This window comes from Lagenorhynchus albirostris, chromosome 7 (assembly GCF_949774975.1).
Source record: "Lagenorhynchus albirostris chromosome 7, mLagAlb1.1, whole genome shotgun sequence".
Lineage (NCBI taxonomy): Eukaryota > Metazoa > Chordata > Mammalia > Artiodactyla > Delphinidae > Lagenorhynchus > Lagenorhynchus albirostris.
Window position 1 is genome coordinate 56,206,214 of NC_083101.1, and position 25,083 is coordinate 56,231,296.

Below are 25,083 nucleotides of genomic sequence, written 5' to 3' on the forward strand. Positions count from 1 at the left end.
GACAAAAACCTTCAAAATACATAATCTAAAGGCCTATTGGTGAATGTTTAGAGTAACTGAGATCAATAGATTTTTAGGGTATCAGTACAATTATGGATATTCATAATGATCCCTGAGTCATCAAAAAAGTGTTAAATTATGTTCAGTATAAAGGAGGCAGGGAAATTTTTTCATTAAATGATTAAAGGAAGAATTTTAGTACTGAAGGTTTAGGTTTCAGCTTCCTAGAAAATGCAATTAAGTGGAACCCCTTATTCCCAAGTGATGACAGACAAATAAACTGGTATTCTCCAATACTAACATAAAAATTCAATAAAGTGAACTATTACAATAACATTTATCACACTCAGTATCAGCTTTTGTAAAAAAAAATAAGGAATGGCACTGAGATGCAAACTTCTACTATTATTTCCTTTATGCTGTGTGGCCATTTCATTGATTGAGATAAGTTGTTCATGAAAACAGTTGTTTAGTCAGGTAATTTAAGGGGAAAGTAGCCTGTATACTGGTAATCTCAATAACATTATCCCCACCAAGTTCAGTTCCAAGAATTTCTATTTCTTGAAGAGCAGAAAACATATTTTAAAACTAATATGCAAATATCAAGGGTCATGGACAAGTTAAAAATTTAGAGACATAAAATCTAATCAGTTAAAACCCATACATAACCTAAAATTTTCTGATAAACATGTCCCCAAGGACTATAGAGTCAAATATTTGTAATTTATGTTTTCTTTTACTCTTGTACTTGTTCCTGTGAAGGAAGGCAATATGTTTATACCTCATACCACCAATGGAAGGGGGGTGGATGGCTTTACAGGAAAACTCAAGGATGCCTGCAAAAGTCTTTTTCTCTTACAATACATACTATAAATAAGTATATAAGCCAATTATGCTTAAAACTATCCATTAAGAAGAAAACCCTAATTCATAATATGGGAACAAATTAAAATGCATATGTTATTGTCTAACTGCAGCTAATAAAAACCAATTAGCAAATTTAATTAACAGAATTCTGTTTAGAGTCATGAAGTATGGACTAAATGGCTTCTGCAAAAAAACTATAAATAAAACCCTGATTAAGACTATTCTTTCCTATTAAAGAACAGAATCAGTCCTTTATAAGCATACATATAAAATATATTAAAAAAACACTTTTGGCTGAGGAAAAAATATTTTAATATAGTTTGAGAAATACATCACAGAGATAAGTTTTAAAACAACACTTGGGGTTCATTCCATATGAAGAGATTGCTGATATACTCAAAACAAAACAAAAAACCCCTCACAGTCTAATAAGGATTCAAACCATTTTTAATGGAAATAATTGTAAAATATACAGTTTTCTGCATTCTCAGATTATATATTGTACACAATGTGTATTGACCATGTTTTCTTCTTAATTGATGGCTATCAGTATGAACATTATCCCATCTCTTAGATTATAGCTATACTCTCAGGGGTATCATATGAGTGACTTCCAAAATGCTTAAGGCTGTTTTACCTCTGTATTAAACGACCTCAGAAGGTTGTACTTTTATGGTACTTTAATTTCCTTCCTTCAGAATGCTACCAATATGTTCTTTCTGAACAGCATATAAAATGACTTTAACAAATCTGCTGATATGAATGAAGCTTGCTGTATCACTAACCTTATTATCATACATCATTCTAGATTAACAGGTTCTGAGCAAAGACCTAAAAGTGGTTTCATGATGTTCCTAAGGCATAAAACAAAGGGATTTTTTTTTAATGGTGATTGATTTTTTTCAATGCTTAAAGCCTTCTCCATTTATTTATTGGTATGTAATTGTGTTTCAAATCTATAACACAATTATAAATGTCAGTTAAATGGGTATTACTGATTTCATAAATAATTGTTTTACCAAGTGTTGAGTGAATAAAAATAATGCCCCTTATACTCTAGTCTCTCAAGAACAATAAAAAGTGAAGGTAAAGATTAATTGTGAATTTAGTATAGTGAAAGTTAAAAAAAGACCTTCAGCTGATAAAGGTTCTTAAAAAAGACATATTGTTAAGCATGTATCAAAAACATCTGGGGCAAGATTAAACAATTTACATACGTTATTTATGTCAGAGCTAATTGAAATTTTATGTTACTAAGCAATAAACTTCCATTAAAAACATATAATTATAATTAAGAATAATTATATTATTATAATATATAATACGGTAAGCACTACCCAAAAAACTACCAGTCAGAAAACAACCAACCAGTATACTGGGAAATATCTAAAACTATACCTGATATAAACCAGGCAAACAAAATTAATTTACTTGCCCCAGCACCATTTTTGTGTATTAAAAATGAAAACTAGACCACATAGGAGAAATAAAGGAAACAATGTTTCTATTTTTCATTGCAAATTTTTATGTAACTCAGGACAACAAGATTTAAAAAGGCTTTAGGAAGAAGCAGGAATAAATTTTAATGCTGACAATAATAGACAGAACTTTTGGATCAACACCTACCGATTTTTTTCTACTGTTTTCCAGATCTTTGAGTTCATTCTCGATTTTTGTGATTAATTCCCTGAGTTCATCAAGATTAGTGCAAATAAGCTAAAATAAAACACAAAAACACAGCTTGATAACACATAATATAAAACACCCAAAATGTGGTAACAGAATTTGTTTTAACACACACTGAATTCACAATTATTTGTCTTTGTAACAGCAAAATGCAAAGAAAGCTCCGCAGTTTATATTTTAAAAGGTATTTACTTGTTATGATGTATGAACTTCAGGCTTTCACCCCACATCCCCACCTTTCAGTTTGCTTTATAATCCAGATACTTTTTTTTTTTTTTTTTAACATTCTTAACTTTCAGCCCAGAATGACAAAGATCTGGAAACTCACCCTAGATTTCACAGGTTACTGAATCACCTTTAAGAAATGCTTCATCAAGCAGTCTCCTAGCAGGTGAATAAATGCACCCCTGGAGAACTATCATTTTACCTTTGCTTTGGTTGCTAACTATACAATTTAACAAATTGCATTACTGCTGTTGGGATTGCTAATAAAGAGGGACTTCAACTATATGAATATATTCAAAGAAGTTAATGAAATTATGTATACATTCTTAATATGATCTTCTTAGTAGTCCTTAATAAGACCATCTCCAGAGATAGCATCTATTTCCTTTCATAATTATGTGGCTCATTTAATTTCACCTTGGTAATGCTGGCAAATGGCCAAAACACTTGGTCTTTAGTTATTAATTAATAATCAAACTAGTTTGGCTTAATTACTAAAGATTTAAACAGTGAAGTGTCAGCAGCAATAACAAAAATATTAGTAACTACATTTTAGTTCTTGTATAATTATACTGAATTTTTCCAATTTGATACATTTTACTTTTTTTTCTAAAATAATTTAAGCTTATATTTTAAAAAATCTGTTGTGAAAAAGAAATAGATGATTTCTAAAAGATAACTGCAACCACATACAGAGGAAAAGTTTTAGATTAATGAAAATCTTGTAATGTTTATACTGTGTGATAATGAAAAATAAACCCACTATACTTATAAAGCTACTAATTCATCATTAAATTTTTATCAGTCCCATGTTTCTTACATTCATTAATTTCTTGTAAGGGTGTTGTTTTCCTAAAAGGTATATTTTCTTTTAAAAGAAAACAAACAAAAACAACAAAAGCAAAAGTAGGTTACAACAAGATCATTCCTCATGACTGTGTGACAAAAATGAGAGACTAGGAGCACCGACACTTTCTTTATCATTAAGTTGAACCATATGAAATCGCTGATATGCCTTTGATCTACAAAAATGGCAACATGGTTCAACGTAATAGACAAAGAAAAAGTTATCACAGATAATATAAATTATACTTAGTATTAACAATTATTAGAAACATCTACATAATTTCAAACTCACAGAACTGACAAAGCAGGTAAAATATGTATTTAAGTAACCCAAATTAAATAATTTCAGAATAGAAAACAGTATGAGATGATGTAGTAGGACAGTGCAGCTGATATTTATTACACACTACACATTTCCATCTGCCAAATCTAGAATTATGGAAGAAATGCTGATGGTTAAGCAGTGCACTAGCTAATTATCTAAGTGCCTCTAGAACTAGATAATGTCTTCAACTTCTGTTATATCACTAAAACCTCAGAACCATGCTGGCCCTACACCAGGTTTCTAGAAAGTACTCAATGGGAACTAAACTTTCCATTGTATAATCTGCTATTATGACTACCATGTCAAATTTGCCACAGAGCTTGTAGATGGTTACACCCTTTTCACTGAACTTGATGTATTAGTCAATAGCACACCATGGATTTCTCATTTGCACATATGGCAAAGCTCAGAGGAGTTTTCACTTGCATCTCAGCTGTCTCATTACACATGGAGTAAGGGTACATTTTGCATGTACGTTGTAGAAACTGACGGTAACAATGAAAACATATACCCCTACACCTGACCACATCCTAAAAAATTTAAGATCTTTTAATTAGCAAGCAAATATTTACATTCCGTTTAAGGGAACAGATACCACAGTTGTGAAGTCAAATCAGGAATGATTTCCACAGCCTAAGAGCTATAAGTAAGCTGTACTACATCAGTGCTTCTCAAACTTTAACGTGCATAAGGATCATCTGGGAATCTTGTTAAAAGGAGGTTTTTGATTTAGTAGGTCTGAAGCAGGACACAGGATTCTGCATTTCTAACAAGTTCCCAGGTATGGTCTGAAGATCACATTTTTAAGCAATAATGTACTAAATGATTATGAATTACAAATCTGCATGGCTATGGAAACATGCTAGTAGTATGGAGCTAAATGAGTATGAAAATTCAAAAAGATTAATTTCCAAATAGGGGATGGAATAGTGAATTAAATGCACAATGGTAAGACAAATGTTTCTTAAATGACATGACTCAAACATAAATTTTGCTGAATTTGAGGGTCAAAATATTTTTAGCAACATTTACTTTGAAGTTATCTTAAAATAACTTAATATCTACATGACAATTTATACTCTTTATATACTAATATATACCTCTCTCTACATATATACGTAATACCTAATATATATACCCAAAATATACAGTCAAGATATTAGAAAATTCTTGTATGGGAACATAATTCTAATTTTATTACTGATATCAAGGGAAAAATAATTTGATTTATGCCAATTCTGTCATATATACACTCTATTCCTTCTCTCTACAAAGTAAGGCATATGTGTGGCCTTTAAACTCAATTCATTTTCAAATGGTGCTTTTAAAAATAGAATCAATCCAATAAGAAATGTTCACCTCAATAAGGAGAACAGATGCATTATTTGAACAAAGCAAAACAGCTTATTAAGACCTCCTTCTCATTACCTTACATTTGAAAAAAATATCTAAGGCTCGGTGCCTCCAGGGGTAAAAAGGAAAGCTCCATAGCAGCTTGGATTACAGCTGGGTCACACTGCCAACACTCATAGGAGAAGGTTTTCAGTCATACTGCAGAGGTTAGACGAAGAGCTTTATCCCCCAGGAAGAACCTTTTCAAGGATGTCACACTCTCCCTCAAATTAACCTTTCACTTGATGCAACCCATGAGAGAGTCACAAAATCATAAATCTTATTAGAGCTGAAAGGAACCGCCCCCAAAATGTGATTTGGTCCAAACCCTGGCAAAGGCTAAAAAGGTGTATCTCCAATTCATATACAAGCTAGTTAAAATTAACAGAGATAAAGTAACCTAAGATGACACACTCAGAGAGAAAACCATGGAACCTAGGACTCCTCCTCCTACTAGATCATATTCTTTAAGGGTTCCCTCTAAACAAAATAAAACAAAAAAACTAACAATAATTGAACATGTATTATAGTTTTAAGAATTAATTTATACCTAAGCTTTCACTTCTATTAAATGGTAAATATTAAAAGGCCCTCTCTCCAACTCAAGAAGCAGAAGTGTGTGTATACAGTGAGGGAGGGGAGGTCCTATAGAGATTGAAAGAACTCCATGACCACATCTCAGAAAAATTACAAAGTAAATTATTTCTTATTTTATTACTACTTCAAGCTAGATATTATGCCCTTTGGGTATAAACTCAATAGGTTTGACAGGTATTTACTTTATTGATTCCAAAAAGGACACAAATAAGGTAGCATACAAAAGTAAAAGAATATAGTAAATTACATTAAAAAGCAAAAGGAAAACAATGCAGTCAAAATGAATAGGTCCAAATAAAATGGATCACATTTACTACCACTCTAATGAAACACTCCAATAATTTATTTAAAAAATTATAAGTAAAACAATAAATGCATGGTGTAAATTCAAAATCTATATTATATTTAAAATAAAATTATATTGACATCTGTTAAGACTATGATGACAGGAAAATTCCTTCTCACTTCTATGATCATCATATCAGCAATACTGACTACTTCAAAACTTGCAAATGAAGATATCATGTGTGACATGACAAGTAAGTCTGATTAACAAGTTAAAACATTTTATACCACTATATGATTAAAACCTGATGTTTCTCTCAATGTACTATATATAAAAATGGAAAAAATTTTAAGGGGAAAGTAAAACCCCATGATGTTAAAAGTGAAACAAAAAGCTGAAGTTGAAAATACTCATTTTATTAGGATACATTTCACATGAATGAAGAACAAATGAGAAGGATAAGGATGTGTAAAGAAAAATAGTTTTAAAGAAAAAAGGTAGCAATTCAAAATAACAATACAATCAAAAGGTCCTTAACTCAGTGAAGCAGTTAAACTCTAATTTTACTTTTGGTCCCAATTTGTCACATTGAAGATAGTACTTTATTTCATATCCCTTAGTTTCTCCATTGGTTAAACGGAAAAATAGAGTTTTTTCAGAGGTATGTTGGATCAGTGAGTTTATGCTTATGTTTAAAAATAATACTACTATGTAAGTCTTAGTCAACAGCTGGATTCTGGATTTCCTTTGCAAAGGAGCCTTTCGAATAAGTCACATATATGGAATAGGAACAAGTACACATGACATGAAAGATTTTGATTACCAACAAAAAGCAGAGTCATGGTAACTAAGGCTTTTAAATTATTTTAAAGACTTATCTTATTGAGACTTGACAAACTAAGCTTTAAGAATACTTTCTGGGACCTTCAAGATGGCAGAGGAGTAAGACGTGGAGATCACCTTCCTCCCCCTAGATACATCAGAAATACATCTACATATGGAACAAATCCTATAGAACACCTACTAAACGCTGGCAGAAGACCTCAGACTTCCCAAAAGATATATATATTTTTTATCCTTTGTCTCTTTTTGTGAGTGTGTATGTGTATGCTTTTGTGTGATTTTCTCTGTATAGCTTTGCTTTTACCATTTGTCCTAGGGTTCTCTCTGTCCTTTTTTTTTTTTAGTATAGTTTTTAGCACTTGTTATCATTGGTGGATTTGTTTATTGGTTTGGTTGCTCTCTCTTTTTTGTATGACTTTTTAATTTTTAATAATTTTTTAAAATTTTAATAACTTTATTATTATTTTTCTTTCTTTCTTTTCCTTTTTCTCCTTTTTCTTCTGAGCCGTGTGGCTGACAGGGTCTTGGTGCTCCAGCCAGGTGTCAGGCCTGTGCCTCTGAGGTGGGAGGGCCGAGTTCAGGACAGTGGTCCACCAGAGACCTCCCAGCTCCACGTAATATCAAATGGCAAAAGTGCTTCCAGAGATCTCCATCTCAATGATAAGACCTACCTCCACTCAACAACCAGCAAGCTACAGTGCTGGACACCCTATGCCAAACAACTAGCAAGACAGGAACACAACCCCACCCATTAGCAGAGAGGCTGCCTAAAATCATAATAAGGTCACAGACACCCCAAAACACACCACCAGATGTGGTCCTGCCCACCAGAAAGACAAGATTCAGCCTCATCCACCAGAACACAGGCACTAGTCCCCTCCACCACAAAGCCGACATAACCCACTGAACCAACCTTAGCCACAGGGGGCAGACACCAAAAACAACGGGAACCACGAAGCTGCAGCCTGCGAAAAGGAGACCCCAAACACAGTAAGATAAGCAAAATGAGAAGACAGAGAAACACACAGCAGATGAAGCATCAAGGTAAAAACCCACCTGACCAAACAAATGAAGAAGAAATAGGCAGTCTACCTGAAAAAGAATTCAGAATAATGAGAGTAAAGATGATCCAAAATCTAGGAAATAGAATGGAGAAAATACAAGAAACATTTAACAAGGACCCAGAAGAACTAAACAGCAAACAAATAATGATGAACAACACAATAAATGAAATTAAGAATTCTCTAGAAGGAATCAATAGCAGAATAACTGAGGCAGAAGAACAGATAAGTGACCTGGAAGATAAAATAGTGGAAATAACTACCACAGAGCAGAATAAAGAAAAAAGAATGAAACAACTGAGGACAGTCTCAGAGACCTCTGGGACAACATTAAACGCACAAATATTCGAATGATAGGGGTCCCAGAAGAAGAGAAAAAGAAAGGGACTGAGAAAATATTTGAAGAGATTATAGTGGAAAAGTCCCCCAGTATGGGAAAGGAAGGAGTCAATAAAGTCCATGAAGCACAGAGAGTCACATACAGGATGAATGAAAGGAGAAACATGCCAAGACACGTATGAATCAAACTATCAAAAATTAAATACAAAGAAAAAATATTAAAAGCAGCAAGGGAAAAGCAATGATTAGTATACAAGGGAATCCCCATGAGGTTACCAGCAGATCTTCCAGCAGAAACTCTGCAAGCCAGAGCAAGCGGCAGGACATATTTAAAGTGATGAAAGGGAAAAACCTACAACTAAGATTACTCTACCCAGCAAGGATCTCATTCAGATTTGATGAAGAAATTAAAACTTTTACAGACAAGCAAAAGCTAATAGAATTCAGTGTCACCAAACCAGCTTTACAACAAATGCTAAAGGAACTTCTCTAGGCAGGAAACACAAGAGAAGGAAGAGACCTATGATAACAAACCCAAAACAATTAAGAAAATGGTAATAGGAACAAACATATTGATAACTACTTTAAATGTAAATAGATTAATCTCCCACCAACAGACATAGACTGGCTGAATGGATACAAAAACAAGACCCATATATATGCTGTCTACAAGAGACCCACTTCAGACCTAGGGACACATACAGACTAAAAGTGAGGGGATGTAAAAGATATTCCATGCAAATGGAAATCAAAAGAAAGCTGGAGTAGCAAGCCTCATATCAAACAAAATAGACTGTAAAATAAAGACTATTACAAGAGACAAAGAAGGACATTACAGAATGATCAAGGGATCAATCCAAGAAGAAGATATAATAATTGTAAATATTTATGCACCCAACATAGGCGCACCTCAATACATAAGGCAAATGCTAACAGCCATAAACGAGGAAACTGACAGTAACACAATCATAGCAGGGGACTTTAACACCCCACTTTCACCAATGGACAGATCATCCAAAATGAAAATAAATAAGGAAATCACAAGCTTTAACAATACATTAAACAAGATGGACTTAATTGATATCTATAGGACATTCCATCCAAAAAGAGCATTACACTTTCTTTTCAACTGCTCATGGAACATTCTCCAGGATAGATCATATCTTGGGTCACAAATCAAGCCTTGCTAATTTTAAGAAAATTGAAATCGTATCGAGTATCTTTTCTGACCACAACGCTATGAGACTAGATATCAATTACAGGTAAAAATCTGTAAAAAATACAAACACATGGAGGCCAAATACACTACTAAATAACCAAGAGATCACTGAGGAAATCATAAAATACCTAGAAACAAATGACAATGAAAACACGACGACCCAAAACCTATGGGATGCAGCAAAAGCAGTCCTAAGAGGGAAGTTTATAGCAATACAATCCTACCTCAAGAAACAAGAAAAATATCAAATAAACAACCTAACCTTCCACCTAAAGCAATTAGAGAAAGAAGAACAAAAAAACCCCGAAGTTAGCAGAAGGAAAGAAACCGTAAAGATCAGATCAGAAATAAATGAAAAAGAAATGAAGGAAATGATAGCAAAGATCAATAAAACTAAAAGCTGGTTCTTTGAGAAGATAAACAAAATTGATAAACCATTAGCCAGACTCATCAAGAAAAAAAGGGAGAAGACTCAAGTGAATAGGATTAGAAATGAAAAAGGAGAAGTAACAACTGACACTGAAGAAATACAGAGGATCATGAGAGATTACTACAAGCAACTCTATGCCAATAAAATGGACAACCTGGAAGAAACGGACAAATTCTTAGAAAAGCACAACCTTCTGAGACTGAACCAGGAAGAAACGGAAAATATAAACAGACCAGTCACAAGCACTGAAATTGAGACTGTGATTAAAAGTCTTCCAACAAACAAAAGCCCAGGACCAGATGGCTTCACAGGCGAATTCTATCAAACATTTAGTGAAGAGCTAACACCTATCCTTCTCAAATTCTTCCAAAATATAGCAGAGGGAGGAACACTCCCAAACTCATTCTACAAGGCCACCATCACCCTGATACCAAAACCAGACAAGGATGTCACAAAGACAGAAAACTACAGGCCAATATCACTGATGAACACAGATGCAAAAATCCTCAACAAAATACTAGCAAACAGAATCCAACAGCACATTAAAAGGATCATACACCATGATCAAGTGGGGTTTATCCCAGGAATGCAAGGATTCTTCAATATACGCAAATCAATGTGATAAACCATATTAACAAACTGAAGGAGAAAAACCACATGATCATCTCAATAGATGCAGAGAAAGCTTTCGACAAAATTCTACACCCATTTATGATAAAAACCCTCCAGAAAGTAGGCAAAGAGGGAACCTATCTCAACATAATAAACGCCATATATGACAAACCCACACCCATATGGTCACCTTATTTTTGATAAAGGAGGCAAGAATATACAATGGAGAAAAGACAGCCTCCTCAATAAGTGGTGCTGGGAAAACCAGACAGCTACATGTAAAAGAATGAAATTAGAACACACCCTAACACTATACACAAAAATGAACTCAAAATGGATTTAAGACCTAAAGGTAAGGCCAGACATTATAAAACTCTTAGAGGAAAACATAGACAGAACACTCTATGACATAAATCACAGCAAGATCCTTTCTGACCCACCTCCTAGGGAAATAGAAATAAAAACAAGAAACAAATGGGACCTAATGAAAATTAAAAGCTTTTGCACAGCAAAGGGAAACATGTCAAGACAAAAAGACAACCCGGAGAATGGTTGAAAATATTTGCAAATGATGCAACTGACAAAGGATTAATCTCCAAAATATACAAGCAGCTCATGCAGCTTAATATCAAAAAACAAACAACCCAATCCAAAAATGGGCAGAAGACCTAAACAGACATTTCTCCAAAGAAGATATACAGATTGACAACAAACATATGAAAGGATGCTCAACATCACTAATCATTAGAGAAGTGCAAATCTAAACTACAATGAGGTATCACCTCACACCAATCAGAATGGCCATCACCAAAAAATCTACAAACAACTGCTGGAGAGGGTCTGGAGTAAAGGGAACCGTCTTGCACTGTTGGTGGGGATGTAAATTGATACAGTCACTACGGAGAACAGTATGGAGGTTCCTTAAAAAATCTAAAAATAGAATTACCATATGACCCAGCAATCCCACTACTGGGCATATACCCTGGAAACCATAATTCAAAAAGAGTCATTCATGTACCCCAATGTTCACTGAAGCTCTATTTACAACAGCCAGGACACGAAAGCAACCTAAGTGTCCATCCACAGATGAATGGATAAAGAAGATGTGGCACATACATACAATGGAATACTACTCAGCCATAAAAGGAAACGAAATTGAGTTATTTGTAATGAGGTGGATGGACCTAGAGTCTGTCATACAGAGTGAACTAAGGCAGAAAGAGAAAAACAAATACTGTATGCTAACACATATATATGGAATCTGAAAGAAAAAAATGGTTCTGGGCTTCCCTGGTGGCACAGTGGTTGGGAGTCCGCCTGCCGATGTAGGGGACGCGGGTTCGTGTCCCGTCTGGTAGGATTCCACATGCTGCGGAGCGGTTGGGCCCGTGAGCCATGGCCGCTGAGCCTGCGCGTCCGGAGCCTGTGCTCCGCAACGGGAGAGGCCACAACAGTGAGAGGCCCGCATACCGCAACAAAAAAAAAAAAAAAAAAAAGGTTCTGAAGAACCTAGGGCCAGGACAGGAATAAAGTCACAGAAGTAGAGAATGGACTTGAGGACATGGGGAGTGGGAAGGGTAAGCTGGGAAGAAGTGAGAGAGTGGCATGGACATATACACACTATCAAATGTAAAATAGATAGCTAGTGGGAAGCAGCCACATAGCACAGGGAGATCAGCTCAGTGTTTTGTGACCACCTCCAGGGGTGGGATAGGGAGGGTGGGAGGGAGACGCAAGAGGGAGGAGATATGGGGATATATGTGTATGTATAGCTGATTCACTTTGATATAAAGCAAAAACTAACACACCATTGTAAAGCAATTATACTCCAATAAAGATGCTAAAAAAAAAAAATATATATATATAAAGAACACTTTGTATGACTGTTATAACTGTGTACAAAAAGAGAATTCACATATTAAATTTCTCTCTCAAATATTAAACAAATTAAAAGGCTCCTGGGTAAAAATGAACTTTATTAAGAAAATCAATATTCACTCTTCAATATAGAAGTCATACATTATAAAACTAACACAGAGGGCTTCCCTGGTGGCGCAGTGGTTGAGAGTCCGCCTGCCGATGCAGGGGACGTGAGTTCGTGCCCCGGTCCAGGAAGATCCCACATGCCGCGGAGCGGCTGGGCCCGTGAGCCATGGCCGCTGAGCCTGCGCGTCCGGAGCCTGTGCTCCGCAACGGGAGAGGCCACAACAGTGAGAGGCCCGCGTACCGCAAAAAAAAAAAAAAAAAAACTAACACAGAAAAACAAAAAATAATTTAGTCAGTTTAACAGAGTAATCAGTAACTGTTAAATTTGACATAAAAGTTTTTATCACCAACATGCTAAAGACTAAAAATAAAAATATTTCCTAACTTTTTACAATTATTGCTAAGTAGAAAAACATGACAAGTTCCCCTATATGCCAAATGTATAACCCGACATAACACTAGAGTAGGGAGGGCTCAGCATAAGTTTTCCCTCTAATATAATGATGCAAATAATATTACCCAGTTTTTCACTTTTGAAATACTTTTATGCTTAATGATGAAATTTCATGATTTATAAAATATGACCAAATCTGAGATTTATTTCAAGGTCTTAAGTTCCTGGAAAAAGTGGTAAAGGTCAGTAATAGATGCTCTTAATTGATTGATTTTCCTGCTCATAAACACAGTACTTTTCGTCTAAAGCATCTGGCATGCTTATTTGAAAAAATAAATAAGATAATAAAACAGTAAGTTCTATCGTTTAATCCTCACAACAATCCTAGGAGTGGGAACTATTATTATTCCATTGTACAGATGAGGAATTGGAAGCTTTGAGCAGTTAAGTAACTTACCTAAGGTTATCAAGTTAGGGCTAAGATGGCATTCGAACCTAAGTAGCCTGGTTCCAGAATCCATATGCTTAAGCACTATCCAGATTACTGACATCCACCTAGACCCACTGAATCAAGGATGGACCCTTAGAGGATGAAACCCAGGATTTTTCATTTTTAATAAAAGTGTCAGATTATTTTTATACTATTTAAAGTTTGAGAACCACTGATATAACTGCTAGGAAAAACTGGTACAGATATGGGTAGTCCCATTATAATATATACACAAATATAAATACAATAGGTCTTTGACTGCTTACAGTGTATACTTTAAATAGGGGTGGGATGATTATTTTTTCACACTGAGGTATAGATATTTTAGTTGTGTATATAAATAAACACGGATTCTTCCTGAAGCAAACAGGCTTATAGGTTTGATCTAGTTTTAAAAAAGTCAACAACCACTATCAAAATAAAAAGTAGCTGAGGTCAAAACAGGATTCACTTTTTTAATTCACCAGAACTTAAATACAACAACTACAAAAATCAAAATTTCACACAATTTAATTCCTGGATATGTTTCTGAGGTGCTAAATGTCATACTGCTAGAGCTTTTGAGAAGGAAATAAATTCAGTTCTTTGTTATATAATAACCAGTCTTCTTATATGTAGGAGTCTTTCAAATAATTAAAGAAACAAACTACATAGAATTATTATGAGAGGCAAAACTATAAGTTTTGCATGTAACAATAAAGTTTACTAGTGACTAATACTATGTCCTATTCTTTGCTTAGTTGAAGCAAATGACCTATTTCCTGGGAAATAGCTGTCAATTTTCTTTCTCAGTAATACCATGGTATTTAAATTGTAAACCAGGCATAAGAACAACTGTTCTCATAAGTCTATTTCCCAACCCTAGCCACACACACACACACACACACACACACACACACACACACACACACACACACACACACACACACACCTCTCTCTCTCTCACCCCCAACCCCGCCTTCTTTCTAGGACACCTTAAGAACCAGGAAGAGCAGTTTATTTTAAACAGTTCAATCTAGCAAAACATGTACTTTTGACCTTAAGTTTCTGAGTGGTAAGCAAATGGTCGGTGACTAACTAAAAACATCATTTACGACAGTGTTTTTCATACTTTTTTGCCCCCAACCCATGGTCAAAAATACATTTACACTGCATGTCAGTAAACACACACAATGGAAACCAAAGTTTTATGAAACAATATTACCCTTATTATATTTGAAACTCTTAAAATTTCTATTTTAATTTTGTTAGCTTAAAAAAGAAATGCTGGTCATGCAATCCACTAAGCTGATTTCATGCCTCACTAATGAATACCACCTGCAATTAAAAAAACAAAACAAAAACTGTCTATGCTGTCTATGCTGTCTGTGCCACTTATTACATATAAAAATCCATCCATTAATACAGGAATGAAGGGGAATATCAACAGTGGACCAGATCTGTTCTGAGATCCATACTGCCAGGATGAATACTTTGAGGGATTAAGGAAAAAATGAGTGGGAGAAATAGCAAAGGCTAGCATGAAATCAGTGGAAGAATGAATGACAATATACTATTATAGCATTAAATAACACACACAAGCAATGGTAGAAAAGCCTCTAAGTAAACAGTAAATACACTTTTTTGTTTTTAACTGAATATGCTGGAACCAAGGTTACTTTATATAAAAGGATTTTGTAGAAATGGTTGTAATTCATCCTAAGGATGTCATTAAAAATACTCTAAAATACTAAAAGAAAAATATGTCTATTTTCTTTTACTGTTCATTTAAAAGTATTAAATTTTACCAATTAGTAGCTTCCATAAAAAACACTTCCAAAATAGAATTTTTACTGAAAAAAAGATGTGTCTACATTTTTGGATACAGGTAACTGTAAAACTCACATTACATATTATCAATATTTTCATAGTTATTACTCCTTTACTTTCTTCTTTAGTTTTGAGACTCACAGAAATTCATTTTAACATCACTTTTTTTTTTTGGCAATTAAGTGTTAATTTTATAATCTAAACCAGAAATAGATTGGACACGCTAATACAAAGAAAAATTTTAAAGAAATAGTCATTTGTTGTAGAAACTCATCTTTCATAAAGTAGAAAATAAAAGTATTATTTAACTAGGGTGAACTTCTCTGCTTATTCTAGTATCAACTACAAACAGAAAACTCTTCACATAATCAGATAGCAGTACATACAAGTACTTTTTTCTTTTTGCAGAAATGTTTAAAAAACCATTCAATTAACGTTTACTTAATATTCTCTCTGAAGTTCATATATAGCTGTGTTAAAAGTTTTGTTTTTTAAGTTAATAAGTCTGCTATTTCTATAGTGCCCAAATAAATGAAAATAAAATGGATTACCTACACAATGCTACCATGTACAAATTATAGTTAGTTCCTGGAAGACTTTCATCTACACATTTACTTGATACATATATATATATATATTTCTATTAAATTACTTCTACAAAACAGTATAGCGTACAGAAAACCACAGAGATTTTTGACTATCAAGAGACAAAAAGAGAGGTAAAAATTTTTGAAATACTAGCAGATTAAATTTTAGCTATATCTACACTTGCAGGGAAAAAGTCATAGTTGGAAACATCTCATTAAAAGTATTGTGTGTTATGGCGGAATTTAGCCAATCTCTTGAGGAACAATATAAACACTGAAACAAAAAATTAAACTAATAAGTATTGAGACAAAATTGAAACATTTACCTGAAATTCTGGTACAGTAGGTGACTTTGTGACAGTTTTCCTCTTCTTTGTGATTGCTTTTTTAGATATGGATTTTTTTCCTTTCAAGATTAAAAGAGAAAAGCTTCATAATGCTGTTTATAGCACTTCATTAACAAAACCCAAATTACATAGAACCTTGAAAGTTAAATTATAACTAACAGATGGCTTCTAGTGAGTCAAATAAAAATGATGAATCAAAACAAGCCCCAGCAAAAGCAAACATTAAACTATAACTACCTGTAACAGACATATTAACAAATGGTGTTTTCTTTCTATAAGAACCAAACTACTATAATCTCCAATGTGTTGCACAGTACCAGAATTTATTACAATAAGATTTGGCAAAAAAGTCACATTACTATTGCTTAGTTAAAATCTAATTCACAACTTAAAATGAGGTTACATAAGAAAAAACCTTACCTTTAACAATGACTTCTGTAGTCAGGAACTTGCATACAACTATACTCTGAAGACTATGGTCTTTATTCAACCTAATGTGAAAATCCTCTCAGTAGCTTAAGAAACAGGGTTTTCCTTCTATCCCTTTAGTTCTGCACTCACCTAATGGACTGCCGTTGGCAGTATTCAATAACCAGTTTTAAAACAAGGTAAACATCTCCCTTTAAAGTGCACCTAGTCATTTGTGCAATCAGAAATCACTAGGAAAAATAAATCCACATTCTTAAAGAAATCTATTTCATAGCATAAAGTACATATAATCTAAAATATGTATTTAACCAGACAAAAGAAATATGTACATACATATAGCCTCTATTTTCTAGTAAGGAACATAGTCAAGTAAATGCTTTTCCCCCCATTTGCAATCAGCAAAATCAATTAATAAATTGTTACTTAATCAACAAACATGAGATACAGTACACTTTATGGGGACAACAAAAAATTATAAAATGGAAACCCTGTCCTCCAAGAGTTTACAATCTATGTAGGGAATAAAAAATTAATTAGAAATACTTAAAAGTTAATTTTAGTTCACAATCATTTGTAGGCTAAAATCATCTTAAAAATTACTTTTTTTTAAAAGAGAAAATGACTAAGTACCGAAAGCAACTTTGCTATACTACATAACCCCTATTGTTCTTTTCTAAATGTTTTCCTGCATAGATGTGATCTTGCATGAAAACAGTTTTTATTGCAACATTTCATTCAACTCATAAGCGCAATTCCAGTTTACAATGTAATTGTATTTTCTTCTGTATTCCTCTTTCAATCATATCACAGAATTGTAATTTGGGTCATTTCTAACTTTGACTCAATAAAATGCAAGTATACCATACTTGAACTACTGCAAATTTTCAGTGGCTGAGATTCACATGGGTTTTAGTGTTTTGTTCCACTAGGTAACAATTAAATTTAAAAACCTAATGTAGGGACTTCCCTGGTGGTGCAGTGGTTAAGAATACACCTGCCAATGCAGGGGACATGGGTTCGAGCCCTGGTCCACGAAGATCCCACATGCCGCGGAGCAACTAAGCCTGCGAGCCACAACTACTGAAGCCCACGCACCTATAGCCCGTGCTCTGCAAGAAGAGAAGCCATTGCAATGAGAAGCCCGCGCACCACAATGAAGAGTAGCGCCTGCTTGCCGCAACTAGAAAAAGCCCACGTGCAGCAATAAAGACACAACACAGCCAAAAATAAATTAATTAAAAAAAAACTAATGTATATTTCTTATCACTGTTATTTGCTTATGTGCTCACACAGTACCTACACTAGAACTAAACTCATACAAAAACAAGTGGGTGGGTGGCTGCTTTAGCAATATTCAAGGAGAAGTGATTAAATTCTTGGTATCTCTATAATACAGCTAGTTACTGATTTCTAAACTGGATGCAATAGGTACCTCTCAAGGGGACTGATAAATCTGAACACCAAAATGCCTTTCCTCTATATGCTACCTTTACTATTCTTGAAAGTTCATGGGAAAAGATTTAACTGCTTGCTGACCTAAGACAGCAATTTGAAGGAAATGAAATCCTTCCTCATTCCTATTCCCCACCCCCTCAGCACTCCTCTAACTAGCTTTTTAAAAAATAATTTGATTTTGTATTTATTTCTTTATAAGCACAACAGAGGTCACTCTTGATATTCCCAATTAATTTCACATTGTTGCCACAGAGGCACTAAGGTACTAAATTCTCAGTTAACTCTAACAGTCACTCTGTTTGACTGTAAATTAAGTAAATTAAGCAGCTGAGGTGGTTACTAGGCATCTCCTTTCATCATGTCATTAAGATACTTAAATGTTATTAAGTAACTAGAAGTAGTACTGTGCAGTAGTTTTAAGCTTGAGTTTTGGAACTAAACTACCTGGGTTGGAATATCAGTTCTAACCACCTACTAGCTGCAAGACCTTGAGCAAATTATTTTATTTCCTTGTGAAGTTTCATCATCTCTAAAATAGGGATAACAATATCACCTATGTTGTGAGAATTAAACAAGTTAAAACATGTTAAGAGCTTAGACTACTGCTAGGCACATGGTAAATCACCAATAAATGTTAGCTGTTGTTCTCACGTGCCTTAGCTAAGTTGTGGTAAAGGTTTAAACAAAATGTTTATTATCTTTTAACCTTCTTCAAATTCTTTTATTAACTTAGTCCTTCATTTTAGTTCTTCTTGCTCTTATGTCCTATGTGCTACCACTCGACTTCGTACACATATCAATTAATGTAACATTTATCATACAGTATTATAATTATCTGTTTATATATTTCTCTTCCTTACTAGATTGGAAATTACTGACAACAGAAATCCTATTATTCATTTTGCATGTATAGCATTTAGCACAGAAGAGAAATGATCCTTAAATATAAGAATCCTATACTTCATCAGAAATTTTATCAGTTTGGGGATAGAAAAAGGGAGGCAGGTAATTGTTTACAATTCTTAGGGTCAATCTGAGTCCATTTTATAATGAGGAAAACGCTGACAGACAATTTAAATAATTTACACAATTTACCAAAGAGTTTCACAACATGACCTAGGAATGGTAGTAAGGAAAATAACATTTATTGATAGCCTACTATGTGTCAGACACTTAGTAAGGTGATATATAAATTACCTCAGTTAATTCTGAAAACCACCCTCCAAGGTAGGCAACATCCCCATTTTAATAAGGGATAAATGAAGATCAAAAAAGTTACTTAACTTACTTAAGTGTTACACTGTAATAAGTAAGCCCCAGAGCCAGGGACTCTAACACCAAAGTCCAAGCTCTTTCCATTATGTAATTCTAACCTCTCAAAAATCATAGTTACCATCTATCGATTCCTACCGTGTGCCAGGCACCATGCTAGGTGCTATGCATTTGCTTGCTATTCCATTAAACCTTGAAAAAATACAGCAAGGTAGGTATTACCTCATTTTTCACAGAGAAAGAAACAGGCTATAAACAGGTAAATAAATTGATGGAGAACTTACAGCTAATATGCACTGGAGCATATATTTGTACTAGATGGGTCTCACTTCAAAGCTGTGCTCTTTTTATGGTAAAATATTGCATTGTTTTCAGACATTCTACAGGGATGTAATCTGCATCTGATTGATTTCAGAGCATTCCTTTTGATTAGGGTTATAAGATTTGCATATTCACTATTACTTAATACCTTGAGACTATGTCCTCCACAAAACAATTTGAATACAAATTTTCCTGTATTCTTCAATAAAAATCAACTGTTACTTTTTATTAAATATTACTTTTAAAATGGAGCATGGGATACTGTAAAACCACACAGCCTTTGTTTTATAACCTGCTTTTGCTCCAGGGCCAGATAATACAGAGGGCAAGTTACATACTGCCCCCTAGTGGGCTTCCATTCCTCTACCACTTACTTGATCATACCCACGGCTTTTACCTCCACTGCCCTAAGTCACCTAGTCCCATAAAATATAACTGTCAGAAGTCAATTTAAAACATACAAAGAATTTCAACACAATTCCTGAGCCTAAAACACAAACATGGGCAAAAAGTGAGTGTCAACATGTACCTAGAAATGGATAAGGAAACTAAATATGGCCTAGTAATTGATACAAGCACAGCCTAATGAAGCTTTTTAAAATTACGCTTAGATCAGCTCTAGAAGGAAGCCCAACTTGAGAGAAAAATATAACTAAAAATATATTTCACACTATAACTTAGGCATAAAATTGTAGTATTCTAGAACATGGAGATACACTTACCAGAAAAATTAAGGTGACTATCATTCCCAATCCAACTCTTTCCTTAGTCTCTTATTCTTCATCCTTACCTTCACCTGGTTTTCCTGCCTGTATTCACTCCTTGGCTCCTTGGACTATTCAGGCTTCCACTTCAATACTCCTAGATTCGGCCTTCCCATGTTTAAAAATTATTCCAACACATACACTACTCTCTCAGTACTTTCATTTTAGGAATATTAATGTGAATGGATACTAAGACATTAATCACTGTTAAAAGTAAAAACCCAAGAGCATTTGTATTATAAGTGATTCTGGCAAGTGCCTAGCTAGACGGTGAAGTCACAGAAACAGTCTAAATATGGCTTTAATTTACTAAGTGTCCATATCTTGGCTAATATAAGTTTCTGGAATGTTCTAAGTAAGCCATTGACTTTAATAAAACAGCTGATTTTCCTTCTATTCTCCTTGCCTATGAGCAAATTTCTCATCATACTGGCATTTTTTTAACACTATAAAATAATTCGATAACTCCTGAATACCTATTTCTTTTTTTCCCCTTTAACTCAGAATACTGAATTAGTTGTCAAATTCTGCTATTTACTGCAACCTCTCTCTCAAAATGTTATTTTCTTCTGTCAGTGTGATAGAACAGTTATATAATCATTCCTTATCTGGATTTAGAATTTCCTCTTCCTGGAGTTATCTTCTATCCCTTCATTTTTATAAACACTGCCAGTTTCTTTTTATAGCTCTTTAATGGCATCCTAATTACCCTGCAACATTCCTTCTCCTAATCCTGCCATTCACTTACTAGCTGTGTGACCTTGGATACGTTAATAAACCTCTCTGTGCCTCAGTTTTTAAAAATCTATAAAATCTATATAATGGGGGGAATAGTAGCATCTACTTATGAGTTTTTATGAGGATTAAATGAGAGAATATATATAAGGGCTTAGAATAGTGCCTGGCATGCAGTAATCATCATACGAGTATTAGGTTTTTGGAGGGGTGGGGGAAGTAGAAGGCATTAAAATAAAAGGACATGGAGTATAGTCGATTCTTTCAGTCTTGTACCTTGGCATCTTGAGTTGGTCCTCTAAGAATTTTTCCCATAAAGACAAACATAGTTAGGTTCTATAGTAATATTAACACAGAATTACACAACTGTTTCACAGATAAGGGCCTGGATATAATCAAATATTGTAGATTACATTACTTTCTCAGTCATTCCCTATAAAGCAGCTCATTACTTTCACACATTTGATATATTTTATTTCAAGCTCATTTCCCTGCACTGTATTCCTGATTCAATTATCTAAAATAGCACCACATACCCAGAAAGATATCACCTCAAAATGGCATATTTCCATCATTCAGACACCTTTTAAAGCCTCAACTTTTCAACTTTTTCCTTAAGTTTTTCTCTAATTATGCTTATTTTTTCACTGACACTTGGCTTAATTACGCCTCCATGGCTGTGCTCACATTATTAACCATTTTCATCTACCCAATCCCCATTATTCTTCAAAGTCCTTCATCTTCTATTAAATCTTACTATAGCACACATGGATTTAGCCTCTCTTTGACCTTTGTATGGTCTTTACCATATACTTAACAATTATTAAATGAGGCTATTTACTATTTTTGAACCTTAGTTTCTTCACCTATAAGAAACTAACACCACTTGTCTTATTTATTTTAATTGGTTTAGAGGAGCTCACACAAAATGATTTGGTTGAAAATAACGACCATGTAAGGAGGGAAAACCCCTCCAAACCAAACTGGTTGAAATAAATAACTTAAAATACCACAAGCTTTTTTGTAATAATTAATGTATCTTGAATCATTTTTGTTTGTTTTTTTCAGGTTTTATAAAAAGTCCTCTCATTTTAAGATTTCTCACTCATTTCACTCAACTCTACCTGCTCTACACAATCTATAATAGTGCATTACCAAAAACAACCAAAATGTCCAGTAAGGAGGTTGGTTAAATGGACTACACAATACACATAACAGAATCCTACACAGCCATTTAAAATGATGCTATAGAGATCTATTTATTGCACAAAGATGTTCATGGTATACTGTCATGTGGGAAAAAAGCAGATTGTAAAATGGTATGTATAGTATAATCCTATTAAAAAATATAAATGCATTAAAAGAATGTGAAAGATACATATTAAGGGATAAATCTTAGTTATACCTGGGAGAACCGCATTATGTGTGTTCATTTATTCATTCAATAGATTCTTACACAATGAGTTAGTCACTGTGCTAAGTGCTAGGGATGCAAAACCAGAAATAATCCTTCTGTCCTCAAGAATGTTATAGAACAGAGGGAGACAATCATCAAAACAACCTAGAAATTCAACTATTAAGAATAAATTTTATAAATATTATGAAGGAGAAGTATCTAGTGCTATAAGTATGCATATTTGGGAAAATGCCAATGTTTTTCTATTCTACAATGCTTCCAAGAGTAAGGAGCAGGCTTAAATAAATGAAAATAAATTCAAAATTTACAAAGCAGGAAGAAGAGTCCAATTCTGAAAAACAGATTAAAATGCTTATGGATTGCAAAAGTGCCTCACAGCACACTAAAATTATCAAATCATTTTCAACCAATTTATCTTTGTGCCTTCTACTAAAAATCATCTGCCATCACAATAAGCTTTACTAAATCTGGAGATTCCACCAAAATTTAGGGCCTGTGTAATCAACATAAATTGGACCAGGTTAACTACGTAAATCTCGATTAACTACATTTAGTCCACCCTAAGTAAAGGTTCATAAATCAGCCATGGGTGACACAGCTTTAACCCAAAGCACATTCTACAGAATACTATTCCTTGAAAAAAGCTCTGTATTCAAGTAAACTTGAAAAATACTGGGTTAAACAAAACTAAACAGTTTTCTTCAAGATTTTCTGAAGTCCTTAATATACTGGCCCAGAATCACTTATGTACAATTCTACAGTCCAAAAGGTTCTGAAAACTGAAGTTTTAAAAATAATTTATATGATAGCAAAACGTGACATAAACTGTTATGAGGTTCTTTGTAGTCTTCATCTCATTTAGTTTGTCTATTTCATATTTTTCTGTAGAAATTATACATTTGATTACACGGGCTGCCCTAAGCTCCACTGGGGATGTTATTTAATAAACATTATATATATATCATAATACCCTTCTAAAATCTGAAGATTTCTGAATTCCAAAACACATCTGGTACAAGAGTTTTGTAAGATGCACTGTGGACCTGCACTAATGCACAATGTGAATCTGTAAGAGGAATATTTCCCAAACCTGTGACCATGAAGCTCACTTTTAAAAGGAGTAAGAAAGGAAACACTGGATTAGGGTATGCCCCTAACTATAAAAGGCCACAATGTCATATACCTAATAAAAAAACCTCAGGGCAAAGCCTCAGATAGACAAGTGTACAGAAAGACGTAAAACAGATGTTTTGTTGTTGTTATATCATTTTACGTAGTACTGTTATGCCAGTAAGAAGTTTAGTGAAGAAACTAAAGAATTGGCCTATGCTTACTCAGTACTAACAAGGGAGAAGGAAACTGTAGCCAGATCCTAGTATTTGTGCCACTGAAAACTGACTTTCCAAAATTTGCCCTGAAGATAAAATGAGAAAGTGTATAGGCGAGTGCCATTATTTTCTTCTACTTCATTCCTATAAGCCTTCTCTTCCCAACAAACAGCCTCAGAGAGCATGAACCGTACTCACTGAATTTGCTTCTGAGTTTTATTCACCCACTTGTCTAGAACTAGACATGCAACTCCCACAAATTTTTTCTCTGATCTACAAACACTCTGAACTTCCATTTTAAAAATGAAGCAACACTTTATTTGCTTACAATACAAACTCCTTTTAATTCAATCCTTAGGAGTTAATATTTTTATTCTGCTACTGGTATAATCTGTATAGGAGCTACATCAATATCTATTTTATTTTATAAATCATCATAAGCCATAATTACTTTTCAACACATGAATAGTAGGTCATAAATGAACACTTAAAAGCTTTTAGGTGATAATGGTATTAATAAAACAATACTACATGCTTTGGAATTGAAAACAGTTTTTAAATTTTAAAATATTATTTAATATATTAGAGGCTAACATTTCAAAGAGAACTTGCCAAATCAGTAAAACTAAATTTATATAGCCTAATGGATTGCTTATAAAATTTAAAGGATTTATTGTTGAGAGTCACTTTAAAAAAACTGTAGCTTTTTATCATCTGGGTCATTGTGGACCACTTTGCAATTTTTAGTTCAACAAATAAAGTTTTGTTTTTTTTTTTTTTGCAGTATGCGGGCCGCTCACTGTTGTGGCCTCTCCTGTTGCGGAGCACAGGCTCTGGACGCGCAGGCTCAGCGGCCATGGCTCATGGGCCTAGTCGATCTGCGGCATGTGGGATCTTCCCAGACCGGCACACGGACCCGTGTCCCCTGCATCAGCAGGTGGACTCTCAACCACTGCGCCACCAGGGAAGCCCAAGCCTGTTCTTGATGGTAAAATTTGTACTACTTCTTTATCAATTATAT

The 25,083-nt window shown here is 34.1% G+C and overlaps 1 protein-coding gene across 2 annotated transcripts in view; it reads right to left on the minus strand.

Annotated features, from left to right (window-relative positions):
* The window catches only part of BRD10 (bromodomain containing 10), a 105,507-nt gene that overhangs the window by 24,707 nt on the left and 55,717 nt on the right, over window positions 1–25,083 (minus strand). The window contains exons 4-5 of one of the 2 annotated variants that reach the window (XM_060155056.1): window positions 16,321–16,400; window positions 2,494–2,583 (exon numbers count right to left, since the gene is read on the minus strand). In XM_060155056.1, coding sequence (XP_060011039.1) covers window positions 2,494–2,583; window positions 16,321–16,400 — 170 coding nt within the window. The remainder of the gene's footprint in view (window positions 1–2,493; window positions 2,584–16,320; window positions 16,401–25,083) is intronic. The other variant, XM_060155057.1, reaches the window with a different exon arrangement.